General features: G+C 50.8%; 1 protein-coding gene across 1 annotated transcript; it reads left to right on the top strand.

Moving 5' to 3' along the window:
- The first annotated feature begins 968 nt into the window (after positions 1 to 968).
- On the top strand, positions 969 to 5,785 carry RPS5 (ribosomal protein S5). The gene is made up of 6 exons (XM_069746233.1): positions 969 to 1,115; positions 3,035 to 3,140; positions 3,431 to 3,640; positions 4,774 to 4,902; positions 5,473 to 5,571; positions 5,668 to 5,785. The coding sequence occupies exons 2-6, from the start codon at positions 3,036 to 3,038 to the stop codon at positions 5,734 to 5,736; spliced, it is 612 nt and encodes a 203-aa protein (XP_069602334.1). The 5' UTR covers positions 969 to 1,115; position 3,035; the 3' UTR covers positions 5,737 to 5,785.
- Positions 5,786 to 9,804: the final 4,019 nt, after the last annotated feature.

Genomic DNA, 9,804 nt, shown 5'->3' with positions numbered 1-9,804 from the left:
CTTCAGCTTAGCCCCTCTCACTCTGGGCTAGTCCCAAACTTAACTATGACTCGCCCTACTGTTGGGCAACACACAATATTAATGCATGTCACAGTTCTCAACATAGCAAGGGGGAACGAACGTGGGCAGTATGGCTGTCTCCAGACACGTATGGCGCATCCGCAGACTATGGCCATGTACATACAAGATGGGCCCTCTACAGCCATCACTTCAGGCCGGGCTCATCCACACTTCACCGGCAGTCGCCATGTATCAGAGACGTCCGCGGCTGACGTCATTCTCCACTGGAACGCAGCGGTCAGTGCCCACCAGTCACATCTAGTGCCGCCATCTTGTGCCGCCCCGTTGGTGGTCACTGCGCCCCCCGCAGGTCACCAATCCTACACCCACAGGTAAAGTTACGGCAGCGTTTAAAATGACAAGTTTATCAAGCGGAAAACGTGTCAGAAATCGCTCAACTTCGCTTGTGGAATTTTCTTTTTTATATTTTTCCCTCATGTGACAGAAAAAAGAACACTTCTAAACTGAATATATGGAACTGAATGGGGGATTTCAGAAACTCAGAGACTAACACATTACTAACAATGATGGGAGCCGTCCAGAACCAGCACAGCCTCAGGCCTGCATGACCCACATGGCCACCGTCTCCGTTACTCAATGAAAATTGAAAACTGGCACTTCAGGCGCGCAAACACCGCATTTATAGCGCCAGGGAGTCACGTGTTAGTAGTGTTCACAGCAGCTGCTGCACAATCTCAATAAAGTTCATTCATGGCCAAGATGGCGTACGTCACGTGTCAGGACTCAGCCCACGCCGCTTCGCCAGCACTTAACATGTCGTCTTCCCCTTCAGCGCTATGTCTAAATTAACACCTTTCCCTTTTAAGCAATGGTGGCCGGAAGTGACGTTAAAAAGTTTGCCCTCAGTAAAAATGGCGTCTACGTGTCAACGTCCTATCTTTTACACGGTGCGTGCCGTCTTCTGAGGTGAGGGCGAGAGGCTGCGTTCCAGGCCCAAGCGGAAGTGTGGGCCCCTGTATATCTGAGCAGGAGACCCCGCCCCGGCCTCTTTCCGCTCTGAGCGCCGACCGGTTAGGACTTAGGCGACTTCACACGTGAGTGGTAACGGGGGAACAGCGGGCGGTAACGGCGGGTATAGCCGGGCGAACAGCGGGGAGTGGTCGGGGCACATGTGGAGAGAAAATCCGTCATGTTAGACCCCTGGGAGTGGATACATGGAGCCATGGCGGCCGCACATGTGCAGAGTGTGTGGACTGTAGTGAGCGCGTCATGCCGGACCCGCACGGTGTGCACGGACCCTGTATACACTGGGGTCACATGTGCGGCCTTGAGATCCGTCCAGTCCCACAGCTCCGCCTGACACACTGTACCGACAGCGCAGCTGCTGTGCGGCCTGATCTCTGGAGTGGCTAATAATTGTCCCCTAACATGGAGGCAGCGGGGCCCCTAGGCGATTACAGCGGCCTTGTTCTGGTGCAGGTTGCCCCTGTGTGGGCTCTGTGGCTGTGTACTCGTGGATCTAGTCAGCCTGCGTGATCCGGTCAGCCTGCGTGATCCGGTCAGCCTGCGTGATCCGGTCAGCCTGCGTATGTGGAGACTCCCTGTATCGGCAGCGGTGGAAGGTCTCCTGCAGCCATTAAGGCCCCGAGTGTTGGGTTTAGTTATCACCTGATCCTCTTGTAGATCACTCGGGATCTGGCCACAGAGTTGGGCACACGTGTCCCTGTTAGGATGGGGTCAGTGACACGCTGATCGCTGCGGCGTTCGCTCTATGCGGCTGCATTCGGCTCTTCACAGCAGCTTCAGGGATTGAATCCGTGAGCCGGGGCTCTGCTTTACTGTAGATTTGCAGCAGAATCCACTGGACTCCGATTATCTCCAGGTTTCGATACTTTCACATGTGAGATATGGATTGTGTTTAGTCCGTGCCGTAATCTGCGCTCTGGTTTACCCCATCCACCAGAAAACCGTCTGAGGCTTCAGTATCTTTAGATCCTTGTCAGGTGGTCTTTAAGGTACCTCCACACATAATGATTTCGTTAATGATATCTTTACTTTTTGTGACCTAGCAACGATATCGTTAACGAAATCGTTATGTGTGACAGCGACCAGCGATCAGGCCCCTGCTGGGAGATCGTTGGTCGCTGGGAATGATCAGGACCTTTTTTTTGGTCGCTGATCACCCGCTGTCATCGCTGGATCGGCGTGTGTGACGCCGATCCAGCGATGTGTTCACCTGTAACCAGGGTAAATATCGGGTTACTGAGCGCAGGGCCGCGCTTAGTAACCCGATGTTTACCCTGGTTACCATTGTAAAAGTGAAAAAAAAAAAAAAAAAGTACATACTCACATTCCGATGTCTGTCACGTCCCCCGGCGTCAGCTTCCCTGCACTGACTGTCAGCGCCGGCCGTAAAGCAGAGCACAGTGGTGACGTCACCGCTGTGCTCTGCTTTACGGCCGGCAGGCGCTGACACAGTGCAGGGAAGCTGACGCCGAGGGACAGACACCGGAATGTAAGTATGTAGTGTTTTTTTTTTTTTTTTTTAACTTTTACAATGGTAACCAGGGTAAACATCGGGTTACTAAGCGCGGCCCTGCGCTTAGTAACCCTATGTTTACCCTGGTGACCCGGGGACTTCGGCATCGTTGGTCGCTGGAGAGCTGTCTGTGTGAAAGCTCTCCAGCGACCACACAACGACCTAAACAGCGACGCTGCAGCGATCGGCATCGTCTATATCGCTGCAGCGTCGCTAAATGTGACGGTACCGTTACTGCTCAGATTGGTGGTCCGTCTGTATGGGTCGTGTAGTGATCCGATGTGGGCGTCTCATGCGGTTGTGCATTAATGCTGCCATTGTTACATCCTCCTTGGTCCCCGGCTGTGTCCTATCTGCATCGGTGATGCAGCCGCCGCTCTCGGGGCCATTAGATGATATTTTACCACCTCTGCGCCTTCGCTGCTTGTTCCTGTATATTCGGTAGATGTCATTTCCTTTTCTTCTTATTTACAGAATGGCAGATTGGGAAATCGCTCCTGTCGGGTCCGAGACCCCTGAAATTAAACTGTTTGGGAAATGGAGTACAGATGACGTCCAGATCAGCGACATCTCCCTGCAGGTGAATAGCAGCTAGAAGTCTTGTGGGGGTCTCTGCAGTCGGGGGGACAGTGACTTCTGTGATCGTCCCACAATGTTGACCAGCAAATCACTGGATTTAATGGGGTGTTCAGCGCCTCTTGCTTCTGCACGGAGCGACTGACATCGCCCGACGTGGGCTTTCATCCCCTCTATATACAGCCATAAGGAGTCTGACCGTTATCACAATGGGGTAACCTGTATTTGTCGGGATTATTCCTGCAGGTTGTGGTAATTTTCTGCTCACTCCGTACTGTCCCCCTTATTTTTTAGGATTATATTGCGGTAAAGGAGAAATACGCCAAGTTTCTGCCTCACAGCTCAGGGCGCTATGCTGCGAAGCGTTTCCGCAAGGCTCAGTGTCCTATTGTGGAGCGTCTTACAAACTCCCTGATGATGCACGGGAGGAACAACGGCAAGAAGCTGATGACCGTCAGGATTGTGAAGCACGCCTTCGAGATCATTCACCTGCTGACCGGAGAGGTGAGGACTGGCTGACAACAGGGAATAATAGAGTGCTATAGAAACGCCGGGGGAAGAACAATAATGTTCAGATTCCTACGTGAGCTTATGTGGGGGTGCGGCAGGGGATGGTGATGCTATCCCGGCTGGGGTTTGGTGGCCGGTATTTTGCAGGCCTTTCTTTGCTCATGGGTTTTCCTCTGATCATAAAGAAAATGTTAAGCATGTTGCTGCTTTCTGATAAATTCCTCTGTAATATTACATTTATGGGGAGGAATCACCTCTGCTTGTGACCCCGGGGGCTCGGGCTGGACAACTCCCAATGTGTAAGTGTCTGACAGGCTATTTCCCACCAGTGGTTCCAGTCTGAATTGGGGGGGATCTTTAGATTAGTTAGGACTTCCATTGTTACCAGATTTTAAAACCTTTCCCTTGGCCAAAAGATTGTGACCATGACTAGAAGTGGTCTCTGGTACCACAGGAGTCCTGCCGCTCTGTACCAGGTGTATTGCTCAGCGCCGCACCCGGTTATCATAAGCGCTGTAGACTTGGGATAAAGCAGGAGAGCTTGTGCGACTATCCAGGGGAAAGCGGTCCCTCCACCCCAGGCTTCATGGGTCTAACAATGTATATAGACTGGACTATTAATGTTGAGGCTGTGTAGGATTTTCCTGCGACTTTATAGGAATCTTGTGGTCAGAAGTAATGTTAGTGTTCCTGTCGGTATCTGGTGTCAGCCACTTGTGTCCCTGCGCTGCTGCACATTCGAGGAGGCCATATTCCGGTTGATAATGGCACAGTTTGGGTCTCATTCACATCTGCACTTTGGCATCCAGCTCCTTTTGGAGGCTTCTGTCTGTGCCATAGGCCCCGGGTATATATGGAGGCTCCTGGGTGTACGGCAAGTGATGGCGGTTGCTTAAGGGTCTGTGCGTCTCTGTAGAGTAACTCCAGGTTACACAGATGTGGGGTTGAAGCCTTTGCTCCCATCTCCTTCCGATGTAGATGAGCCATCAGTCTGCCTGTGATCCAGTAGATCTTGTTAGGATTGGGTGAAGTAGATGCATAAATCTGATGCCTATGAGGAGATCTGCGGTTGTGAGTGGAGTCCTGCCGCACAGGTACTGACACTAATGCATCCATCTCTTTACTAGAACCCTCTGCAAGTGCTGGTGAACGCCATCATCAACAGCGGTCCCAGAGAAGACTCCACCCGTATCGGCAGAGCTGGAACAGTGAGGAGACAGGCTGTGGACGTGTCCCCCCTCCGAAGAGTCAACCAGGTACTGCAGGGATGGGCATGCGTACGAGGGTTAACATTCGACATACCCAGCACTATCATGCTGGTGCTGCCTTGCAACCCTGTTAGTCCCTGTTCACCTGGAGACACTGATGCCATTCATTGACTGCAGAGGTGACCCCCCAGGTTGGTGATGCTCCTGCTGAGCCTGGAGCTGACATACAGGGACTGGTGATGGGACCGGGCAGCTTCTGTGCGATAGATGTGGGCGTCTTATACCATCGAGAAGGACTTGCCTGTTTGGAGATGGCAGCCCCGGCTGCCACAGTGTTGGCTCCTTGGCTACCATAGCAACCATTGATACCCTGAAGTCATAGTTGCGTTGGTAAGAGAAGAGCATAACCACTGATTTCCATGATTGCTGTTGACCAAGAACAGTATTTCGGCGATCTGGACTCAGCTGTACAGGTGGCTCTTTACATGCACGGCAGGGGTTAAAGCTCTCAGTTGCTCTTCGGTCAGAGTCCATGGTTATGTACGAGGTTTGGTGGTCTCGGTGGGGTCTCTGCATGTCGATGTGACTTCTCTTCTGACATTTCTGCGTTTCCTTCAGGCCATCTGGCTCCTCTGTACCGGGGCTCGTGAAGCCGCCTTCAGGAACATTAAGACCATCGCCGAATGTGTGGCCGACGAGCTCATCAACGCCGCCAAGGTGAGTGCCGCCATTATCTGCAGAAACGCAGGTGACTGGGTTGTGAGATGTGGGGGTGACATGGGATGACCGCCATTCTCTGTTCTCTCATTCCAGGGCTCATCCAACTCCTACGCCATCAAGAAGAAAGATGAACTGGAGAGAGTCGCCAAATCCAACCGTTAATTCGAGCCGTCTGCTCATGCTTCACGTCAATTAAAAGATATTTCTGTCACCGCGTGTCTGTGTACTTTGTGGAAGGATCGGGGGGGTCATAAGATTGTGGCCACCCTGGACCGCTCTCCCACAGGTCATAGGGGCAGCCGAACGTAGGCTTTTTTGCTACATGGGTACTGGGCTCCCCAAGGTCTGTGATCCTGGAGAGGGGATGATGTGAGCAACTCGAGCTCCCGTCCGGGTCTTCAGTGTACGCAACAAATGGCAAATGTGGGATCAGAATCAGCAGGACGTGGACATCTGTACACTAATAACTAAAATGATCCTTTCCCCCTCTTTAATATTTAGATTAGCAGCAAAAGTTACAAACATTCTGCTGTTTGCAATAAAACAATGTAAATCGCTGAACAAAATATAACAAGAGGGTTCTGCAAATTAATTTGAAGTTGTCACTGACTGCTGCAGTGTCGGTATTACTCGCCCCTCCATGATGAGCAGCCGGGGCGGCGCTTGGAGGCCTCGCGTTTTTATTCTTCCTCCAAACAGACCCCTGATCCATTGGCCAGAAAAGTACCTTTGGTATTTCACGCTACACACAATCCCAAACCTTCTGCGCCTTGTTTGTGGTTTTGCTCATATTCCTTGTGCTTTTGGGGTAGTAGAGGAGGACACCTTAGGGTTCGGACTTGGAGATCTTTAGCTTTTAGTCTCCACCTTACAGCCAACTGAACCCTCAGCACCGGTGGCCATCAGGTCTCCTGCAGTCACCAAAGGGGTTTTGGTCCCGGCCCCCTCAGGAATCTGGTGACGGTCTCCTCTGTCTGCCATGTGCAGGTAATGCAGCTGGCGGTGTTCTGTGATCTCTGCCGCCATCTTTATCTGTAGGAACATTTAATGCTGCTGTATTTATTTATATAGCACCATTAATTCTATGGTGCTGTACGTGTGAAAAGGGGTTACATACAGGTTTATAAATATTATTTACAGTAAACAAATTTACAATGACAGGCTGGTACAGAGGGGAGAGGACACTGTCCTTGCGGACTTACATTCTTAGGGATAATGGGGAAGAGACGGGAGGTCGGTGTGCTGTAGCTCTGGTTGGTGAGGCGGCAGCTCTGGTGGTTGGTGACATGGCGGCAGCTCTGGTGGTTGGTGACGTGGCGGCAGCTCTGGTGGTTGGTGACGTGGCGGCAGCTCTGGTGGTTGGTGACGTGGCGGCAGCTCTGGTGGTTGGTGACGTGGCGGCAGCTCGGGTGGTTGGTGACGTGGCGGCAGCTCAGGTGGTGGTGGCAGAATGGTTATTGCAGGCTGTAGGCTTTCCTGAAGAGATGGGTTTTCAGGTTCCGTCTGAGGGTGGTAGATAATCGGACGTGTTGAGGCATGGTATTCCAGAGGATGGGGGATATTCGGGAGAAATTTTGGAGGCGGTTGTGTGAGGAACGAATAAGTGTGGAGGAGAGTAGGAGGTCTTGGGAGGATCGGAGATTACGTGAGGGAAGATATTGGGAGATTAGTTCAGAGCTATAGGGAGGGGACAGGTTGTGGATGGCTTTGTAGATCAGTGTTAGTAGTTTGAACTGGATTCGTTGGGGAATTGGGAGCCAGTGAAGAGATTTGCAGAGGGGAGAAGCAGGGGAGTAGCGAGGAGAGAGGTGGATTATCCGGGCAGCAGAGTTGAGGACAGACTGGAGTGGTGCAAGGGAGTTAGTGGGGAGGCAACAGAGGAGGTTGTTGCAGTAATCGAGGCGGGAGATGAAGAGGGCATGCACAAGAGTTTTAGTAGATTCTGGGCTGAGGAAGGGACGGATTCTGGCAATATTTTTGAGTTGGTGGCAAGAGTTTGGACGTGCGGTTTGACGGACAGAGCAGAACCAAAAGTTAACCCAAGGAAGCGGATTTCAGGTGCGGGAGAGAGCGTGATGCCGTTTACCATAATAGATAGATCAGGTAGGGATACGCGAGATGGGGGAAAGATGATGAGTTCAGTTTTCTCTACATTGAGTTTTAGGAAGCGAGAGTTCAAGGAGGAGGATATGGCTGACAGACACTCAGGGATTCTGGACAGAAGAGAGGTGACATCTGGGCCAGAGAGGTAGATCTGAGTGTCATCCGCATACAGGTGGTACTGGAGTCCATGGGACTTTGAGTTGTCCTAGGCCAAGGGTATAGATGGAAAAAAGTAGGGGCCCTAGGACAGAGCCTTGAGGGACTCCCAACAGAGAGGGGGCGGGGTGAGAAGGTGGTGTGGGAGTGGGAAACGCAAAATGTGCGGTCGAAAAGGTATGAGGCAATCCAGGACAGGGCGAGGCCTTTGATGCCGAGGGAAGAAAGAATCTAGCAGTAGTCAGTGGTCAACTGTGTCGAAAGCAGAGGACAGGTGGAGAACTGTTAGCTTTGGCTGTAAGTCATTAGTATTTTGGTCAGAGCAGTTGCGGTGGAGTGGTGGGGGCGGAAGCCAGATTGGAGGTTGTCAAGGAGAGAGATGGGAGGTGGGAGGAAAGGAGCGTGGACATGCTGCTCAAGGCGTTTGGAAGCAAACAGGAGCAGTGATATGGGGCGATAGCTGGGCATAGCAGTTGGGTCAAGGTTAGCTTTTTTGAGGATGGGTGTGATGGTGGCATGTTTTGAAGGCAAAGGGGAAAGTACCAGAAGATAGCGATAGGTTGAAGAGATGGGTTAGGGCTGAAATGATCGTGTTAGTGAGGTTGGGAAGCAGGTGGGAAGGGATGGGGTCAAGTACACAGGTGGTGTGAGATTTGGAAAGGAGGCGAGTAAGTTCTTCAGTGATGTTGGAGGGAGGTTATTAGGGAAGGGCAGAGGTCTGGTATATGGAGTGGTTGGGGTGGTGGAACAGTAAAGGTTTGCCTTCTTTGGTCGACCTTGGTTTTGAAGTAGGTGGCAAAGTCCTCAGAAGAGATGAGGGGAGTTGGAGGTGGCAGTGGCGGGCGGAGGAGAGAGTTAAATGTGCTGAACAGTTTTTGGTTGTTGGATAGAGAAGATACAAGGTTAGTGAAATAGGTCTGTTTAGCAGAAGTGAGGCCTAGTTTGAAGGCAAGTGTAGCTTGTTTGAAAGTGGTGAAGTCGCCTGGCAGGCGTGTTTTTTTTCCCAACGCTGCTCCGCCACCCTGGGTGTTTGTCGGAGTTTTTTTGGTGAGATTGTTATGCTGTATCTTTCCGTGTGCTTCTCTTGACTTTTTTTTTTTACCTTGCTCATCCTCCCCTGGTCCAGTGCAGAGTCTTGGTGTCTGTCATTGTTTGCAGTGATGACATCATGGTGACAGCGCAGCTGCCGATCAGTGAGTGCTGCGGCTCGTGCGGTCATCTTGCGCTGCGTTGCTTAACTCACTGATTGGCTGCAGCTTGGCTGATGTGTTAGTTCATCTAATAGAAAAACCACTGAAATATGCAGAAATATATCCAAGGGGCAAACTGCCACATTGATAGACTGTTGACTGCTGATAGATATCACAGGACACTCCAAATTAACATAAATCCTACACAAGACCAAAAAGGAGTAAATGTCCAACTAATTTTCATCCAATATAAATATTTTATTAATACATCCAAAATTTAAGACAATGTACAACAGACATGAAAGGTGAAAACAATAACTCATGAGGGGAAGGAGCAACACAACTGAAGTAACAGACCAGGCAAGTGAGCATACCTAACAGGGATATCATCCATATTCAAAAGTATCCCTTGCAGTAAATATGTCACAAAAATAGGGCTGGGAACTGATGAAAATACGATGGCCACCATATCCACATATAAGAGGCTAATCTCAAATCCTCTATGGAGCCTAATGGAAAAGGAATGTTTAATGGACCCCTAAACAGGACGCTACAACTTACCCATAATAATATCTGTCAGTGTGCGCTCCACAGCAGCCCCAACGCGCTTAGCGTGGGCTTCTTCCGGAAGAAGCCCATGCCCATTTTGGATGTATTAATAAAATATTTATATTGGATGAAAATTAGTTGGACATTTACTCTTTTTTGGTCTTGTGTAGGATTTGAGTTTGTTCATCGCTGTACCTGGGGAGGGGCGTAAGGCAGGGTTCACACGAGTCTC

The sequence above is a fragment of the Ranitomeya imitator genome, chromosome 2 (genome assembly GCF_032444005.1).
Source record: "Ranitomeya imitator isolate aRanImi1 chromosome 2, aRanImi1.pri, whole genome shotgun sequence".
Taxonomy (NCBI): domain Eukaryota; kingdom Metazoa; phylum Chordata; class Amphibia; order Anura; family Dendrobatidae; genus Ranitomeya; species Ranitomeya imitator.
This window is presented reverse-complemented; position numbering and strand designations above follow the sequence as displayed.

Excerpts from the sequence above, each read along its gene's own strand:
- RPS5 (XM_069746233.1), top strand. The coding sequence starts at position 3,036 with ATGGCAGATTGGGAAATCGCTCCTGTCGGGTCCGAGACCCCTGAAATT. Across the intron at positions 3,141-3,430 it reads TCAGCGACATCTCCCTGCAG|GATTATATTGCGGTAAAGGA; the intron begins GTGAATAGCAGC and ends CTTATTTTTTAG. Across the intron at positions 4,903-5,472 it reads CCCTCCGAAGAGTCAACCAG|GCCATCTGGCTCCTCTGTAC; the intron begins GTACTGCAGGGA and ends CGTTTCCTTCAG.